We start from the raw sequence: 20010 nt of genomic DNA, 5'->3' as shown, positions 1-20010 counted from the left end.
GTGTAAGACTTCTATGAAAGGGCACAAGGTGTTGTCCAGCTTTGAAATATCTTCAAGGGAAGCTTCAGCTTGACGTTCTTAACTCCCAGTGAACCAGTCTCGTAGTGTCAGGGTTAAAATTAGAACTATTTGGCCTTGCCTTTTAGTCTTCATCTGCCTTTATACAATTCAGATGCAAAGAACTACATCAGTTTGGCAGTTTATTCTTGTATTTATTAAGTGTTTAAGTGGACAATATTTTTTTTTTACTCAGTGTTACCCTAATGTATTTTGTTATCAGCCAGGTCCAAACATGCCTCTAAATGATTCCTTATTAGCCTGACCACATGGCTTTTAGCTATAGAAGTTTAAAGAGAAACAATGTCTCCATGACATGTAATAATAGAAAAGATCCCCTGGCAGGCAAGAGGCTTCAGCAGATCTACTTAGGTAATTAACAGGTTGATCACTGCTTACCTGTACTGTGTATTTCTTCAGTAATATACATGCCTTCTCGATAGGTCAGTCCCCCTACAACAGGGGTTCCTGTGGCTGGAGCCAGTGTAGGGTCAAATGCATCAATATCGAAACTCAGATGGATTGGCCTTTGTCTTCTTGAAAGGAGGAAAATAAGAGAAAGTCATTTGGGCTGTACTTGGACGTTTGTCCTTCCTACAGCTACAACTCCTTGGTTTTGTTGCTGTTAATGCTAGTACTCTATTAATACAGCAGATTTCCAGATTTCCTGTTCTGAAAGTTATTATGTTAGGTGCTTACACATCACTTCATAGTCTTGCCCTCAGTTCTGTGTGCCTCAGACTAACTCCAGTTTGTATTTCTGATTTACTCTGGGCTTTAGGGCTTCCCTGGTGGCTCAGCGGGTAAAGCGTCTGCCTACAATGTGGGAGACCCGGGTTCGATCCCTGGGTCGGGAAGATCCCCTGGAGAAGGCAATGACAACCCACTCCAGTACTCTTGCCTGGAAAACCCCATGGACTGAGAAGCCTGGTAGGCTACAGTGCATGGGGTCGCAAAGAGTTGGACACGACTGAGCAACTTCACTTTCACTTTAGAGCCTCTTACATTAAGAACTATCAATAGAGAGAATTCCTCACTTCCATAGGACATGGGTTCTGACAAATTCTAGTTGAAGTTGGATTGGTCCAGGTTACAGTTAGTTATTCTCTCAGAGTAGAAGAGCAGCTCTGAACTTAGGACTGCGATCTTAACCATCTCCCAATTCCAACTTTAGTTTAGCCCAGGCATCCAATGGTTGAAGGTAACATACAGTAAACACCTATATAGTAAATTATTTATACTTCTTAACACTTTAAGAAACGGTATACTACCAAGGTGGCAATTAATCACCCAGAAATGAAGACTCAGCACTGGGAAAATGTTCTTAACTAGCATTTGATTAGCATTCACCTGTCATCTTTCTATACTACCAAGATTTGCTTAATATAAAACCTTCAGATGATGCAATAGTTGAGGCTGTGAAGAAGAGAAAAGTTGGAACAATGAATGCTTCTCCTCTCGAAAGATAAGCATTAAAAATGGAGCTAAAGAGAAATTCACCAGAGCTGTTTTCCCTCCCAGCCCTAGAAGAACATGACTCAAGTTTCATAGTCTCCCTTTCTGAATTATCTGAATTTTTTCATATGTATGTTTTGTTTTTATAAGGTCATTATCTTAAGAGACAGGCTAGAGTTTACTGCCCACTGAGAGTCTGCCCTGTTCCCTTTGGGACCTAGCAGTAGACATCCATTGTAGTTACTTACTTGCCAATTAGCAGATCGAATGTCTGTTCCATGACCTTCTGGATACCAAGTCGATCTATGTCTCTCATGGAAAAATACTGGATATCATAATTCTTTAAAATAAAACTGGTGAGATATCAAGGAAAGAAGCCTTAGCTAAAGAGCAGTTTTTCAATCAGATGTAGGAGTGGGGCTTGTCTTTATAGTGACCTACAACAGGTTAAGTCCAGAAATAACCTATGAAATGGAACATTAGTGGCCAGGACAGGCCCAAAACTCAACCCTAACGTATCAACTTACTGTTCAGGAGGGTCCACGTCTCTTAGTCCAATATATACAATACTTGGAGAAGAGATACAAGGTTTGATCCAGGAAAATCCTGGGAGCTGTGGTACCTGTGAAGAGAAGAACTCATCAGGGATTCTCAGTCTCCCCACGATAATCACTGTGTGTGGTGTGATTTCTCTTCTTACCCTCAGTGTATGTGTAAACCAGCAAACACACAATCTGGGAAAGAACTGATAGAAGTGGAAATGATTCAGAAGGGCAGCTTCAGAACAGTATAGTCTTATGAAGAATAAAATACCTTCTCTTAACACAATCACAGAACTGATCACATGTACTACAGCCTTATCTAACTCAGTGAAACTATGAGCCATGCCCTGTAGGGCCACCCAAGATGGACGGGTCATGGTGGAGAGTTCTGACAAAACATGGTCCACTGGAGAAGGCAATTGCAAACCACTTAAGTATTCTTGCCTTGAGAACCCCATGAACAGTATGAAAAGGCAAAAAGATAGGACACTGAAAGATGAACTTCCCAGGTCAGTAAGTGCCTAATACGCTACTGGAGAAAATAACACCAGAAAGAATGAAGAGACGGAGCCAAAGCAAAACAATGCCCAGCTGTGGATGTGACTGGTGATAGAAATAAAGTTTGATGCTGTAAAGAACAATATTGCACAAGAACCTGGAACGTTAGGTCCATAAATCAAGGTAAATTGGAAGTGGTCAAATAGATGGGAAAAGTGAACATCAACATTTTAGAAATCAATGAAATAAAATGGACTAGAGTTGGTGACTTTAACTCAGATGACCATTATATCTACTACTGCAGGCAAGAATCCCTTAAAAGAAATGGAGTAGCCATCATGGTCAACAAAAGAGTCCAAAATGCAGTGCTTGGGTGCAATCTAGAATGACAGAATGATCTCTGTTCACTTCCAAGGCAAACCATTCAATATACTAATCCAAGTCTGTACCCCAACCATTAACGCTGAAGAAGCTGAAGTTGAACAGTTCTACGAAGACCTACAAGACCTTCTAGAACTAGCACCCAAAAAAGATGTCCTTTTCATTATAAGGGACTGGAATGCAAAAGTAGGAAGTCAAGAGAGATACCTGGAGTAACACAAATTTGGCCTGGGAGTACAAAATGAAGCAGGGCAAAGGCTAACAGTTTTGCCAAGAGAATGCACTTGTCATAGCAAACACCCTCTTCCAACAACACAAGAAAAGACTACACATGGACAGCACCAAATGATCAATACCAAAATCAGATTGATTATATTCTTTGCAGTCTAATGGAGAAGCTCTATACAGTCAGCAAAAACAAGACAAGGAGCTGACTGTGCCTCAGAACATCAACTCAATCTTATTGCCAAATTCAGACTTGAAGAAAGTAGGGAAAATCACCAGATCATTCAGGTATGACCTAAGTCAAATCTCTTGTTTATACAGAAGTGACAAATAGATTCAAGGGATTAGATCGATAGACAGAGTGCCTGAAGAACTATGGACAGAGGTTCATGACATTGTACAGGAGGCAGTGATCAAGAGCATCCTCAAGAAAAAAAAAAGGCAAAATGGTTGTCTGAGGCCTTCTAAATAGCTGAGAAAAGAAGAGAAGCTCAAGGCAAAAGAGAAAAGGAAAGATACACCCATTTGAATGCAGAGTTCCAAATAGCAAGGAGAGATAAGAAAGCCTTCCTCAAGTGATCAGTGCCAAGAAATAGAGGAAAACAACAGAATAGGAAAGACTAGAGATCTCTTCAAGAAAATTAGTGATACCAAGGGAACATTTCATGCAAAGATGGGCTCAATAAAGGACAGAAATGGGATGGACCTAACAGAAGCAGAAGATACTAAGAGGTGGCAAGAATACACAGAAGAACTATACAAAAAAGATCTTAATGACCCAGATAACCACGATGGTGTGATCACTCACCTAGAGCCAGACATCCAGGAATGCAAAGTCAAGTGGGCCTTAGGAAGCATCACTACGAACAAAGCTAGTGGAGGTGATGGAATTCCAGTTGAGCTATTTCAGATCCTAAAAGATGATCTGTTAAAGTGCTGCACTCAATATGCCAGCAAATTTGGAAAACTCACCAGTGGCCACAGGACTGGAAAAGTTCAGTTTTCATTCCAATCCCAAAGTAAGGCAATGCCAAAGAATGCTCAAACTACTGCACAATTGCACTCATCTCATAGGCTAGCAAAGTAGCAAAATTCTCCAAGCCAGGCTTCAACAGTCCAGATGTTCAAGCTGGATTTAGAAAAGACAAAGGAACCAGAGATCAAATTGCCAACATCCACTGGATCATCAAAAAAGCAAGAGAGTTCCAGAAAAACATCTACTTCTGCTTTATTGACTATGCCAAAGCCTTTGGCTGTGTGGATCACAACAAACTGTGGAAAACTACTCAAGAGATGGGAATACCAGACCACCTTGACCTAACCTGCCTCCTGAGAAATCTGTATGCAGGTCAAGAAGAAACAGTTAGAAGTGGACATGGAACAACAGACTGGTTCCAAATCAGGAGAGGAGTACGTCAAGGTTGTATATTGTCCCCCTCCTTATTTAACTTATATGCAGAGTATATCATGTAACATGCCTGTCTGGATGAAGCACAAGCTGGAATCAAGAGTTCTGGGAGAAATATCAATAACCCCAGATATGCAAATGACACCACCCTTATGGCAGAAAGCAAAGAGGAACTAAAGAGCCTCTTGATGAAAGTGAAAGAGGAGAGTGAAAAAGCTGGCTTAAAACTCAACATTCAGAAAACTAAAATCATGGCATCCAGTCCCATCACTTCATGGCAAATAGATGGGGAAACAATGGAAACAGTGACGGACTTTTTCTTGGGCTCCAAAATCACTGCCATCTGGTTGACTGCAGCCATGAAATTAAAAGACGCTTGCTCCTTGGAAGAAAAGCTGTGACCAACCTGGACAGCATATTATAAAATAAAGACATTACTTTGCCAACAAAGGTCTGTCTAGTCAAAGCTATGGTTCTGGCAGTAGTCATGTATGGATGTGAGAGTTGGACTATACAGAAAGCTGAGCGCCGAAGAATTGATGCTTTTGAACTGTGGTGTTGGAGAAGACTCTCGAGAGTCCCTTGGACTGCAAGGAGATCAAACCTGTCAATCCTAAAGGAAATCAGTCCTAAATATTCATTGGAAGGACTGACGCTGAAGTTGAGGCTGTAATACTTTGGCCACCTGATGTGAAGAGCTGACTCATTGGAAAAGACCCTGATGCTGGGAGAGATTAAAGGTAGGAGAAGAGACAACAGCAGATGAGATGGTTGGATGGCATCACCGACTCAACGAACATGAGTTTGAGCAAGCTTCAGGAGTACGGTGATGGACAGGGAACCCTGGCATGCCTCAGTCCATGAGGTTGCAAAGAGTTGGACACAGCTGAGCAACTGACCTGAACTGAAGGTGGCCTTGGTTTCTCATTAACTTACCTAAATAGCAAGAATACTGCTGACTAGATCTTTTCCACCTCTTTGCACACTATTGAATTATTTACAGATTGGTTCTTGAGATGGGAACCAGGTTATGTTTCAAGTCCCCAAGAGTCAAAATGTGAATTCTGCCTAGTGAATAACCTTTTTACTGTCCTAGTTTAACTTGGTCCCTTACTGAGGGGAGGGATACACAGATTCTAGTCCATGCGTAGCATGAGCTCCCAAGTCTTCTGAAGAGCCTGGGAAAACATTACTGAGGTAATCATGGTTTTATTTGTCTTCTAGACTGGTGGGTCCAAGAGTGAGGCCCAGGAGCTTCTTACCAAGAATTCTTCAGGCTGTAGGTATATCCATATCACTAGAGGGCACTGCCCACTACCACATTCCCTTATTATGAGATGAGATTATGATTATGAGATGAGATTATGAGCCACTCTAGAAGCAGGGCCCGTGTGCTAGTCCTCCTTATGCCCCCAGCATCTGGACTATCTGGTCTGAAATAAGTTTGGTGAACAAATGAAGAAGTGGGGAACATTACTACCATCACCATAAATCTATCCTTCACAGAAATCTTACTGAACTAGATTCTCAGAGCCCCAGGATAACCCTTGCAACCTGCTCTACATTCTCTTCATTTCAGCCCACAGACCTTGTCCTGTAGTTCTCTGAGGAGAAATGAAACTGGCTGTCCATGTAGATTTCCAGATGAAGTAGTGAGGGGTGTATTGATGTCAGCATGGGCATCAACCCAGATCACACCAAGGTCTGGGCAGTGTCGGGCGTGGCCACTGATGGTACCAATTGCCAGGCTGCAAAGAATAAATAAAATAATCTTAAAGGCCCCCTGCTTGGCAAACATCATTAATAACAAATATCCTCAGCCAGCACAGCTCACACTTTGTCCTCAGGGTGAAGTCAGGCTCTAGATTGAGTCTGGATTTGGATAAGAACAGGGTCCCTGGGACTGTCATTCCCAAAGACAAATCCTGAATGAAAGACAGGGAGAAATGGAAGGCTGTAAAGATTCAAAGCTGACAACTGGTTATTCTTGTGGTGTACCAGGTTCATTGCTGCCCCTAAATTCCTTTAATTGGATCCATTAGTCTTGGCCCAGAAAAGGACCCAAAATTTTTGTTCAACAAATGAAATCCTGTTAAAGAGGTGATCAGTATGTAACAACTCACTAGTACTACTTAATATCTCTTGAGAGACCAGGAAAAATTACTTACAGAGAATCAGTTATATTAACTTTTTAAGGTTAAAAATTTGTATTACCACTTTTTAGAAAGATTATGTGATACTTCTAAAACAAGAAGTCAACATTTTTAAAGACATTAACAGGGCAACCCAATTAAAGACCTCATTAGATCACTGAATAAAACAGAAGTTTACTTGCATGTTCTATTAGCATGACATTCAAGTACCATTAGGTGTTTCTGGTTTTTGCTTTGCTTGTCCTTGGTCTCTGCTTACATTAGCCAACTATCCTGTCTGAACTGAAGGAGTACAGCTGATGAAATTGTGTTTGGAAAGCTGCCCAAGCTTCCCAGGAACCAAAGAACTTGTCCTCCAGATGATGGGAAATGCAGCTTAAGCATCTTAGGAACTAGCCAGTCATCCTTTTGGTCAGTATACCCTGAGGTAGCATTTTAAGCCCTGTGTTCCATGTAGGACCTTTTCAAGAAAGAGCATGGTATGGTGCTAAAAGCACTGGATCAATTCAGAATACTGGGGGTCTTTCTAGGAAGAACTGTGTGAAATAGGACAAGTCATCTAACTTCTCTAGACTGCTATTTCCCTTTCTATAAGATAAGGATAATAATGTTAGTCGGTTTGTTGATCAAAGCAGTAGTGTATGTTACACTGTTAAAGGGAGCTGAGTGACTGAAAAATGCCTCTTTCTTTAAAATATTCAAATTCAAGTATTCAAAATATTCAAATTCAAATATTCAGCTGTTCAGATTATACACACACCCCTTCCTTTCTAGAATCTTCCAGACAACCTAGGTTTTAGCAATGAGAGGACTGCAATCTTGATACAAACAAAAGAAAAACCAAAGATTATAATTGCAGTAATAAGTGGTCCCTAAATAGTAAGCCAGCCAGAAAAGAGACAATAAATATATGAAAGAGACAACAGATGAGCTCTCAGAGCTCAGAGAGCACAGCTCAGAGCAAGAGACCTACCCTTGAGTTATTTAATCAATTTCAGTAGAGAATGTGGGACTGACTTCCTTACTCTACCTAAAATCTTATTCTTAATGAGGAATCTACCTGTCTTTCCAGTTCTGTTAATTGATCTGAAAAGCTGAGTAACTCAGGGAAGTTGCTAGATTTGATCTCAAAAGATTATTGCCCACAGTGGTCACAATGGACTTGAATCCAAGCTCTACTACTTCCTGGCTCTAGATGTTATTCAGCCTCTGTCCCTCATTGTACCCAGCAGTGAATTAGATAAAATAATATCTGCCTCATGGCACGGTTTTGAGGATTAACTGAGACTATGTATTAAATGCTTGATATTCCTAGTATTTCAATGCCATTTTTCTTTCTACCAAAAAAATCTTCATTACTTAGCTCAAATCATACTCCCCCGTGAAATCTGACTAGTCCAGCCCAGACTGATCTCTTCCTTCTGAGATGTAGAATTCAGTATTTTTGCCTCGTTCCATGTGTATTTATTTCATTTAATTCTAATAGATCACAAGCTTCCAATACTCCTTGGCACTGCTTGACAACTCATCAGAACAGTGCTCAGTAAAGTGCATGCTGATTCACTGGGAGGGAGGATCAGTGGGGTAAGCCACCTAGGGTCTATACTGTGGAGGTAGAGAAAGTGTTCCCATGCTAAGTGGGGCATTTCTAAAACCTATTAGCAGAAATGCTTAAAATAAATTCAGCCTATTGATGAATCCCTCCAATTCTCCTAAATAACCAAAATGAAAAGTCATTAGAAGTTTTTAAGAAAGTTTTCCAAGAAGTAAGCATGAAACATACTGTCTAAAAACTTTACTTAGTCTAACTCTGAACTTGTCCTCATACTATGTGACACGTCTTACAAAGGAAACTGTGCATGCCTCAAGTGGTTCCTGATCTTAGACATGAAAATGCTATGTACATGATGCCCTAGAAATTCTAGAGTATTTTACTCTAAATGAGCCATGCGGTCCAGCCCCTCCACCACCCTGGCTCCCTCTTACCTGTGGTCTCCTCCCACCGTGACACAGCTGTAGCCACCTGACACAGCTCGGCTAACCACCTCCGCTAGTTCCTGGTTGGCCAGGCCCACTGAGCGAGGATTCACTATCAAGTTGTTATAGAGATCATCTTTGGGAACTGGAGTAAAATTCAAATCTCCAAAGTCTTTAAGGTGGCAGCCTAGAAATGAATGAGGGATGACAAGAGTAATCATGTTATTCCCCCTTTTACTGGCCTGGGGCCACAAATAACAGTTTTAATAGAGTACACATCGGGTAACTAAAACCTCACACGACAGTGGCAGGGTTCTCTCCATCCTCCCAGCAATCCTGTGGGGTAGATCCTTTTAGGAATATCATTTTGCAGATAAATCTGAATTTTAGAAAGTAAAACCCAGAAATGTTCACTCACTTAACCAACCCATCACAAAACTGGTCTCAATTAGAGCTCAGATAGCCTCAAGTTACAGAGTGAAAGTAAAATACCTAGAGGAACTGCAAGGATTTACAGAAAATCAAGTAGCATTAATTTAGGACAAAAAAAACAAATATAGGAATTTTCATAATATCAACTTTTAAAAAATAAAAGGCCAATCTGAGTACCTAAATATCTCTCATGTTCAGGAGGCTTTTATAATTATTACTTATAAGATCCCAAACAGTGTTGCAACTGCTCAACAGAAATTCTTAAGACTCACAATCCTGTTAGGCAACTACAGTATGCCATTCTATAGGTGAGGAACTGATGCAAGGCCCCAAGGTCACACAGTTTCCAGGTGTCAGAATCAGGATCCCAATTCAGGCCCTCTGCCCCAAAGTGTGTATTCTAGACTATGCAGTTGAGACCTCAAAGAGTCCCTCTTGATTCCAACACTTTAAGAACTAAATAGCCCTCTCTGAGGAGCCAACAAGACAGCAGAAGGGGAGCAGGCAGCAGTGGACCTTCCACAAGTTCACCCACAGGGATGAGCAACCACCAGCCGCTGGACATGCTGATGCAGTGACACAGCTGCACGGCACCCCACGGCCGCGGTAGAAGCTCCTGGGCAGGACCATCTTGGGGCTTGACCCAAAGAGAAGCCATAGGTACTGAAGTCATCCCGCTCAGATGGTGGGTGGCTACAACTGCAAGACCTTCACCCGGGTAGAAATCAAGTCCAAGATTACTGGACACTACCTGGGCGAGTTCTCCATCACCTACAAGCCCAGGAAGCATGGAGCCACCCATTCCTCCTGCTTCATCCGCCTTGAGTACCTGTTTGGCCAGTAAAGGCACAGACTTCTCTTTAAAACAAACAAAATGAGCTACTGGTACATTCGGACAGTAAGCTGTAATATTTTCCCACCCAGGCAGGGTTCACAGTATTCCCACAGTGACATTAGTCACTCTGCCTTAACCTTTATTAACTACATGTTAATCTTTAGTGTAAGTACCAGTCTTTCAATCTTAACCACTTATATCAATAAATCAGTTACATTTAGGGTGAGGACTAAATAATCTAACACTGTCAGGATATCTGAATAACAGAATGTTAGAACAGATTGTATTCTTAAGGGCCTCCTTCTCCATCTGGGATCCAAGTATGATGAGGGGAGGGGCAAGGGGTAGGTCACGTGATAGATAGACATCTTAGTGTCTGCAGAGATTTGTGTTAAAGATCTGGATTAAGACCAGCACAGACCAGTCTTGAATGTTGTACAGTTTTGAGCTTTACCTCTTAAACCCAAACTCAATCCAAAGCCAAACTTCTGAGAGAATGTAGAAACTTGAGAAGCCATGGTCTGGAACATAAGGCCAACAATGGCCTGGAACGTAAGCCCAACCAAGGGGTCACCACTAGTAAGGATACTGGAAGCAAAACAGACTGCCTTGTCCTATTCTCAATTAAAGGTAAGATGCATATGCAGGTAGACTTCTGTGTGTATCTTCTTTGTGTACCATTGCTTTTTAAAAAATAACATATGAGAGATCCAAAACCAGAGAAGATCTCAATGACTAAATAAAAAGGAAAGGTTCTAGAAGTAGAATATGAAAACAGACCAAAGATATTGGGAACCAAGAGAAAAAAATAACCAAGTAAAACAACTATAAAAAATTTTCTTAAAAGTCTTTTAAACAGAAAAAAGACATGAGTAGGGTCATTATTAAGAAGAGGTAGCAAGAATACACAGAAGAACTATACAAAAAAGATCTTGATGACCCAGATAACCACGATGGTGTGATCACTCACCTAGAGCCAGACATCCTGGAATGAGAAGTCAAGTGGGTCTTAGGAAGCATCACTACAAACAAAGCTAGTGGAGGTGATGGAATTCCAGTTGAGTTATTTCAAATCCTAAAAGATGATGCTGTGAAAGTGCTGCATTCAATATGCCAGCAAATTTGGAAAACTCGGCAGTGGCCACAGGACTGGAAAAGTTCAGTTTTCATTCCAATCTCAAAGAAAGGCAATGCCAAAGAATGTTCAAACTACCCCACAATTGCACTCATTTCATATGCTAGCAAAGTAATGCTCAAAAGTCTCCAAGGCAGGCTTCAACAGTATGTGAACTGAGAACTTCCAGATGTTCAAGGTGGATTTAGAAAAGGCAGGGGAACCAGAGATCATATTGCCAACATCCATTGGATCATTGAAAAAGCAAGAGAATTCCAGAAAAAAATCTATGTCTTTATTGACTACGCCAAAGTCTTTGACTGTGTGGATCACAAGCTGAGGGAAATTCTTCAAGAGATGGGAATACCAGACCACCTTGACCTGCCTCCTGAGAAATATGTATGCAGGTCAAGAAGCAACAGTTAGAACTGGATATGGAACAACGGACTGGTTCCAAATTAGGAAAGGAGTATGTCAAGGCTGTATATTGTCACCCTGCTTATTTAATTTACATGCAGAGTACATCATGCGAAATCCCAGGCTGGATGAAGCACAAGCTGGAATCAAGATTTCTGGGAGAAATATCAATAACCCCAGATACACAGATGACACCACCCTTATGGCAGAAAGCAAAGAGGAACTAAAGAGCTTCTTGATGAAAGTGAAAGAGGAGAGTGAAAAAGCTGGCTTAAAGCTCAACATTCAAAAGACAAAGAACATGGCATCTGGTCCCATCACTTCATGACAAATAGATGGGGAAACAGTGGAAGCAATGACAGACTTTATTTTCTTGGGCTCCAAAATCACTGCAGATGGTTGACTGCAGCCATGAAATTAAAAGACACTTGCTCCTTGGAAGAAAATCTATGACCAACCTAGACAGCATATTAAAAAGCAGAGACATGACTTTGCCAACAAAGGTCCATGTAGTCGAGGCTATGGTTTTTCCAGTAGTCATGTATGGATGTGAAGAGTTGGACTATAAAGAAAGCTGAGCACCAAAGAATTGATGCTTTTGAACTGGTGTTGGAGAAGACTCTTGAGAGTCCCTTGGACTGTAAGATCAAACCTGTCAATCCTAAAGGAAATCAGTCCTGAATATTCATTGGAAGGACCGATGCTGAAGCTGAAGCTCTAATACTCTGGCCACCTGATGTGAAGAACTGACTCAGTGGAAAAGACCTTGATGCAGGGAAAGACTGAAGGCAGGAGGAGAAGGGGACAACAGCAGATGAGATGTTTGGATGGCATCACTGACTCAATGGACATGAGTTTGAGCAAGCTCTGGGAGTTGGTGATGGACAGGGAAGTCTGGAGTGCAGCAGTCCATGGGGTCACAAAGAGTTGAACACGACTGAGTGACTGAACTGAACTGAAGGTCACTATGTACTTTATTGAATCTCAAAATACGGAAGGACACTTTGGATTTAAGAGAAATGAAGCATTAACTTTCAAGTTAATATTAGGTCTTGCCACTGTTGCAAGACAGTCTTGTGCTGGACAGATTCGATGGCAATGCCTATACTTGGATGTTTTAACTTCCCTCCAGTGCTCCAGTGCTAAGTCACTTCAGTCATGTCTGACTCTTTGCAACCCTATGGACTGTAGTCCGCCAGGCTCCTCTGTTCATGGAATTCTCCAGGCAAGAATATTGGAGTGGGTTGCCATGCCCTTCTCCAAGAGATCTTCTTAATGAAGGGATCGAACCCATGTCTCTCAAGTCTCCTGCATTTGCAGACTGGTTCTTTATCACTAGCACAACCTGGGAAGCCCCTTTAACTTCCCTATCCATGTTTTTCTCAGCATCTCCTTAAACCACATCAAGCATTTAGGCTCTTCCTAGGTGTTTTATGTTAGGTGTATAATTAGAAAGGGTTTATAATCTAAGTAGATAATGCTAATTTTTGAAGACTAACTCATTTAATCCTCCCATAACCAATAAGAAATAAATGAGAACTAAAGTGATCAGCCTCGCGGTTAAGTGACAGAACTTGAGGAACGCTCAAGTCCAATCATGGAATATAGGATGTAGGCTTCGATAAGTGCGACAGAAACAGTACTAACTAGGCTCACTATTGTTTACTTATCAGAATAAAGCTTCAGAAAGCCTAAAAGGAACCTTAAGAGAATGTGGCAGTCTTAAAAGCAACACTCTCTATGGCAGAGAGACTGAATTTCATAAAAGGATTTTGGTCAGTAAACTGTGGAGTGAATCACCAGATTAATTCACAGCCTGGATGGTGGGTTCCGATTCCTTGCTTGCCAAACAGCCTTCTGCTTACTCAGTTTCCCAGCAGCCCTCATACCAGCAAGAGGACTTCCTCTTCTGACAGTGGATGTCAGAAGGACCATTGCTCACTGTAATTACGTACAGATGGGCATTTGGGTTTATACATCATGGTTAGCATCAGTCTCTGGGTGTGAAAGTCTGATAAACTCTGCTGCACACTTTAAGACTTCTGTTCCTAGATCCACAAAGCTGAGGACCAGACCCCTTGAAGGGATTAATACCTTGAGGGCCCTGCCTGAGTGGCCCACCCTGTATGACTCCCAGCTCTGCTCCTGGATTTCCACAATAAAGTCCAAGTAAGGACTAGGAACAGTGAATGCTAAAGAAGCGAAAGGAAATTCAGGGAGGATCGGGTAGACAACGAAGGGCTTATACAATAAGTGAATTTTGTACCAGAAAATTTTGTTACTCTATTGTTGTTTTCCTTCCTAATTGACAACAGAAATTTTTGTAAAATTGTCAAGGAAGTGTCGAATGGTGAAAGTCCCTTATCCCATTTCCCAAGTTTGACTAGTCTGTCCTTGTAGACCTTTATGCCTAAACAAAATTCATGGTATTCTTTGTTTTTTCAGTTCAGTTCAGTCGCTCAGTCATGTCCGACTCTTTGCGACCCCATGGACTGCAGCACGCCAGGCCTCCCTGTCCATCACCAACTCCTGGAGTCCACCCAAACTCATGTCCATTGAGTCGGTGATGCCATCCAACCATCTCATCCTCTGTCATCCCCTTCTCCTCCTGCTCTCAATCTTTCCCAGCATCAGGGTCTTTTCAAATGAGTCAGCTCTTCGCATCAGGTGGCCAAACACTTCACAAATTTGCATATCATCCTTGCATACGGACTGTGCTAATCTTCTCTGAATTGTTTCAGTGTTTTAGTATATGTGCTGCTGAAGCAAGCACCATAATATTCTTTTTTTATATATATTTTTTAACACCAAAAACATTTAGTATTGGGGTATAGTCGATTAACAATGTTGTGATAGTTTCAGGTGTACAATGAAGGGACTCAGCCATACATATACATGTTAGATTGGTTTCTTGTTCATTTAAGTATCCAGGTTCGATATTCTAGGTCAGCAAGCAGCTTTCCTCTATATGATTCAGAAACCAGACTCCTTCTGGCTCGTGGGTCTGCCACACTTAGGAGCTTGTCATCTTGTACGGCTAAGGTTAAGTCTCCCCAGGTTCAAGGCAGGTGGAGAGGGAGAAGGCACTAAGAAGGCACACCTCTGCTTTTAAAGGCCCCGGCCTAGAAGTGGCACATCATTCCTGCATAGATGGCACTGGCTAGCAAACTAGGTTTTCACATCCAGAAGAGGATGAGACTGGATAATTCCACTGCCATAATCTTTAAGTGATTAAGAACTCAAAATATGAAAGCTTATGTTGCCGATCTTAACTGTTCTAGTTCATTACGGAGCTGAATCAGTGAGGGAACCATGCCATCCTGATGCAGACTGAGGCAGCTTTCTCCTGTAATGCCTGCTGCACCAGTAGCATTGTAACACCCAAAGGACTGGTGGACAGAGCTTAAGATTGGTTTCTAAAGAAAATGAGGACCTGAAAGAAGAAATGTATGCTTTGTTTGGAAACAGTTGAACAATTTAATAAGAATGAGATGTCTGCATTTTGGAGCTAAGCAATATTAGGTTATAGGGAACATAAATTATGACCCATAGGCTGTTTTTGAGGTGTAGAGAGGTTGATGGGAGGTTAATTTTTTTGTTAAGAGCAGGATGAACTGAGTAAAGTTAAAGCAATTACTTTGAGTGCTAATGGAAAATTTTCTGGTTCAAAAAACAAGAAATGGTCTCACCAATTTTAATGAATCTTGGAATAATAGTGAAAACTGCACATATTATAACATGGAATAGCTACCATGCTGGAGGGAGCTCTCTCTTCTCAAATCTTTTGTCCTTCAGGTCAACTCATCTGCAAGTCTAAGTTGGAAGAGAAACAATATTCCATTGCTGCTCTTTCCTCTTTTAGAAGGTACTGTAAGATGAAATAAACCTGAAACTTCCAAGGAAGCTCTCATATCAAATAGATCTGGAACTAACTGGAAAGGGCTCTCATTTTTCATTTGCAGTGGGGAAAAAAGTCAAGCCCTATATATACTGGCACCGCCTCATTGCTTCTCTCCCCAGTGCTGGAAATAAAAATACACTGCCTACTATACTCTGATCTTTTAGGCCTGGATGTTACCTTTGGCCTTGATAAACCTCTCAGGTTCCATCGGAGTGGAACGAGAACACAAGTGCATCCACAGAATGATGCAACCGGAAGAAATGAAAAGAGCCCTATCTGACCTTAGCAATGTCTGCGAACAGCACTTCTATTTCAGGGCCCTCATCACCAGTGAATCCCTGAAAGAAGCCAGTGACAGGAAACAAGGGAAAGGAGCAGAACTTGTCTCTCTCTGCCTACCATGTAGTGCTGGCTAGATGCTTTACGGAGAGCTGCTAATCCTCAGTACTTCCTCTGTTGGTATCATCATCCACATACTGCAGAAGAAATTCCGCAAAGGTAAATGGCACCTAAAGTTCAGAGCATGCCTGAATCCTCCTTTGGTTAGAGATCAGATAAGAATATCATGAGTGAGCAGGCATTTCTACAGCAGAAGGGCACCCTGTTCTCTCTGCTGCTCTACTTGTACTTACAGGTAGCTTTAGCTGCTCCCAAGGCCTCCAGCAAGTCAAGAGAGATGGGTCAAGTGGGCTGACACGTGGGTGAGTATAGCAAGCCACAGGGAGCCTATTGGCAGAATATTAGACTTGGAGTAAAGCTAAGAGTCTATTGTTGTGCCGTTGTTTAGTCGCTAAATCGTGTCCAACTCTTAGCGACCCCATGGGCTATAACCCGCCAGGCTCCTCTGTCCAGGATTTCCCAGGCAAGAATACTGGAATGGACTGCCATTTCGTCTTCAGGGGATCTTCCCGACCCAGGGATTGAACCCATGTCTCCTGCTTGTCAGGCAGATGAGCCACCTGGGAAGTCCATTAGTGTACAGTCTTTTGAACTGTCCTTGAACAGGATGAGTGCTTATGATTTGTCAGGAATAATGAGTCAGTGAAACGTGCAGAAAAACGAAGACTCTGAGTTCTCATTTGGCGCCAGGAGAACACTGGTGGCTCTTAAAGTTACAGATTCATATATTGTACATGGCAGATTTCATCCCACAGAAAGGGAATTCCTGGTATTTTAAAAGGACTGCACCTGCTAATTCTTAGAACCTCAAAGTTGTACCTGGAAGACCAACTTATTGAAAACAGTTACAATGCTACTCTAAGACCACAGCTGAGGAAGGCCAGGGAGAGTGGCACAGGGGGCTCGAGGATGGAAGGTTAATCCCAGCACCCAGGCTGGTCACTCCAGACATGTCCATCTAACACATACCGGACTTAACCTCAAGATCAGCTGATATAGATGTGGTGTTACTAGATGCCTGTGCGTGACTGTGATCCTGGTGTAAAAAAAACCCCAACACAAAACAAGCTCGAAAGTTTGGCTCAAGACATGTAACAAGAGATGACTTGCAACACCATTTATATTTATATTATATTATATTATATTCATATTTATATTGTTTCCTGCTAATTGGCTTTCCAGCTACACCTGAACTTCTTGCCGAAGGAGAACAGGGCATCGCCTGCTGAGAATAGGCTTAGTAATGTGTGCCCCTCTGTACCCAACTCATGTCAACCCTCCAGGCACTTCTAGACCATGGTGAGCCAGCCAGCTCAGCTTTCTCAGGCAGATCTTCAGATCTTCAGTGGACAGATGGCAGCCTGATTCCAACACAGGCAGGGGCAGGGAGAAGAGGAGGGTTCCTCTGGCTTCACAAGTCACTGCAACATAACCACTTTCCCTCATTCCAAACAAGACTGTTAAGCTTCTTTGAGAAAAAGATCTGTTGTTAACATGCTGACAAGACCTCAGGCTACTTCACTATCAAACCACAGAAAGAGATAGCGACTATCCCTGGGGCTAAAATAGTGCTCTTCAGAATATGTGATCTTTTTTCTTTTTTAAATTCTTGATACTTCACCTTGTTCCAGGAAGGACTGAAAGGGCGGGTGACTACTAAGGCTCTGCCAGTGAACCAGTCCAGATGTGTAGCTCCCTGCCCCAGACCGGGGCTAGCACCCCAGTGAGTTTCCCAAGGAACCTCAACAAACCAGACCGATCACATTCCACACTATTCAAAAGCACAGTGCATGGAGACCAGGTGGCCAGGGTGGCTCATGTGGTCACAACAGATGCAAAGGAAAGAATCGCTGTCCTCTGGCTGTGACTGCCCAGAAGAGTCAAGATCTCCAACCAAGTTCAGTCTCTAAGTGTGCCTACCCTCACACAGTTGTTAGTTAAAATAAGGTAACAAGGAACACACAAGCTGGAATCAAGATTGCCGGGAGAAGTATCAATAACCTCAGATATGCAGATGACACCACCCTTATGGCAGAAGGTGAAGAGGAACTAAAAAGCCTCTTGATGAAAGTGAAAGTGGAGAGTGAAAAAGTTGGCTTAAAGCTCAACATTCAGAAAACGAAGATCATGGCATCCGGTCCCACCACTTCATGGGAAATAGATGGGGAAACAGTGGAAACAGTGTCAGACTTTATTTTTCTGGGCTCCAAAATCACTACAGATGGTGACTGCAGCCATGAAATTAAAAGATGCTTACTCCTTGGAAGGAAAGTTATGACCAACCTAGATAGTATATTCAAAAGCAAAGACATTACTTTGCCAACAAAGGTTCGTCTAGTCAAGGCTATGGTTTTTCCAATGGTCATGTATGGATGTGAGAGTTGGACTCTGAAGAAGGCTGAGCGCCGAAGAATTGATGCTTTTGAACTGTGGTGTTGGAGAAGACTCTTGCGAGTCCCTTGGACTGCAAGGAGATCCAACCAGTCCATTCTGAAGGAGATCAGCCCTGGGATTTCTTTGGAAGGAATGATGCTAAAGCTGAAACTCCAGTACTTTGGCCACCTCATGCAAAGAGTTGACTCATTGGAAAAGACTGATGCTGGGAGGGATTGGGGGCAGGAGGAGAAGGGGATGACAGAGGATGAGATGGCTGGATGGCATCACTGACTTGATGGACGTGAGTCTGAGTGAACTCTGGGAGTTGGTGATGGAGAGGGAGGCCTGGTGTGCTGCGATTCATGGGGTCACAAAGAGTCGGACACGACTGAGCGACTGATCTGATCTGATCTGATCTGAACAAGGAAAAGCCTACACACACTAAGGGTCACATGATATTAGTTCAACGAGATGAGGCATCTTTGTGGTTTTTCTCTCCACCCTACCCTTTTCTCACAACAGATGGTGTAATTTAAGACTTCCCAAAACTTGTTTGTAATATGACTATGTCCTTTTGAGAAGAACAAGGGTTTTCGGTGAGAAGTAGCAAATACACATAGGCCCATTGATTTCTCATCACAATGGCTCCTAAGGAGTCCAGCTCTCACACACAGTTCAAAATTTCTACCTTCCCTACAAAAGAATTGAAAGGCACGGCCAATTTCATTTGGGAAACTGATTCTCCAAAAGCCCTAACCACAATGCCACACCCCACTGTGACTCAATTCTCAGTCACACTGGAAGGTATTTTCTACTTCTTTTCCTATTTTGTAATTCTGGTTTCTTGGGATTGAGGAGGGAGCCAGAAAGATAAAATCTGGGAAACCAGGGGGCTTCTGAGGAGCAAACCATTTGGAGAGAAAGGAAGTTGTGATCCAGGAAAATGCCATGGGTCACGACGAGAATGAAGTTCCAGAAGACAGCTAGAATGCTTTGCCCCATTTCTTCCTTCAACAAAAGCTGACTGTGTGCTGACTGTGCGCCTGGCTGCAGCCTTCAGGGCGCTCACAGCCTGGTCAGAAGACAGGTGGGGAAAGCACAGACCGCTGCTAATTGTGATGATGCCGTCATACACAGGGTGTGATGGGAAGAGTCACGAGAAGGTGTTGACTCAGACCCAGGATGAGCCAAGAGGGCATCTCAGAAGAGTCGGTATCTGAATCTTGAAGGTTTTAGTCAGGAATAAAAGGAGAAAGGCTTGCCAAGCAGAAAAGGCACATAATGCCTTCAGCCCTACACAGCAATGCCCAGGGACCATCAGGGATGACTGCAGAGAGATGAAGCGGGAAGAGGTAGGGTTCAGGTTCTATATGCAGTAGGAGCTACTAAGGTTCAAGTCAGGAGGTGACAGATCAAATCTGCACTGTAGATCTGGTGATCCGGTGGCCTCTGGAAAACTGCCTGGCCTGCAGAAGAGCCACTGCCAGAGGGGCTATAAAGACAAGGCGGTGGGAGAGAACTAACAAGATTCCAGCAATACTTAAAAGGGCTATGGAGGGGGAAAGGATTTGCCCTCCAGCTTTCTGGCTCTGCTACCACCAGAGATAAGAAAGCACAGGGAAAGGGGGTAGAGATGATGGTAAGTTCAGTTTTGGATGCACTGACATTGGGGTGTTAGAGACTATCCTGTTGCTCATACACAGGAGTGGGTTAATGGCTCAATTCAACAAGTTAAAGGCTCAACGAGTATTCAGTGACTGATGACATCACTTGAATGAAAACATGTCACCTGGTGGCTCAGATGGTAAAGAATCTGCCTGCAATGCAGGAGACCTGGGTT

General features: G+C 42.6%; 1 protein-coding gene and 1 non-coding gene across 2 annotated transcripts in view; both read right to left on the bottom strand.

The window, feature by feature from the left end:
• ARG2 (arginase 2) overlaps nucleotides 1-20010 on the bottom strand; it is a 34618-nt gene that overhangs the window by 2450 nt on the left and 12158 nt on the right. The window contains exons 3-7 of the mRNA XM_055538404.1: nucleotides 8706-8883; nucleotides 6155-6314; nucleotides 2040-2134; nucleotides 1761-1865; nucleotides 457-593 (exon numbers count right to left, since the gene is read on the bottom strand). Of these exons, the coding sequence (XP_055394379.1) occupies nucleotides 457-593; nucleotides 1761-1865; nucleotides 2040-2134; nucleotides 6155-6314; nucleotides 8706-8883 (675 nt within the window). The remainder of the gene's footprint in view (nucleotides 1-456; nucleotides 594-1760; nucleotides 1866-2039; nucleotides 2135-6154; nucleotides 6315-8705; nucleotides 8884-20010) is intronic.
• On the bottom strand, nucleotides 14159-14267 carry LOC129622158 (U6 spliceosomal RNA). The gene has a single exon (XR_008699836.1). It is a non-coding gene; the product is annotated as a U6 spliceosomal RNA (small nuclear RNA).

The sequence above is a fragment of the Bubalus kerabau genome, chromosome 10, assembly GCF_029407905.1.
Source record: "Bubalus kerabau isolate K-KA32 ecotype Philippines breed swamp buffalo chromosome 10, PCC_UOA_SB_1v2, whole genome shotgun sequence".
NCBI classification, from domain to species: Eukaryota; Metazoa; Chordata; class Mammalia; order Artiodactyla; family Bovidae; genus Bubalus; species Bubalus kerabau.
Note: the sequence above shows the minus strand (reverse complement) of the source record. Positions and strands in the feature narration are given on the sequence as shown.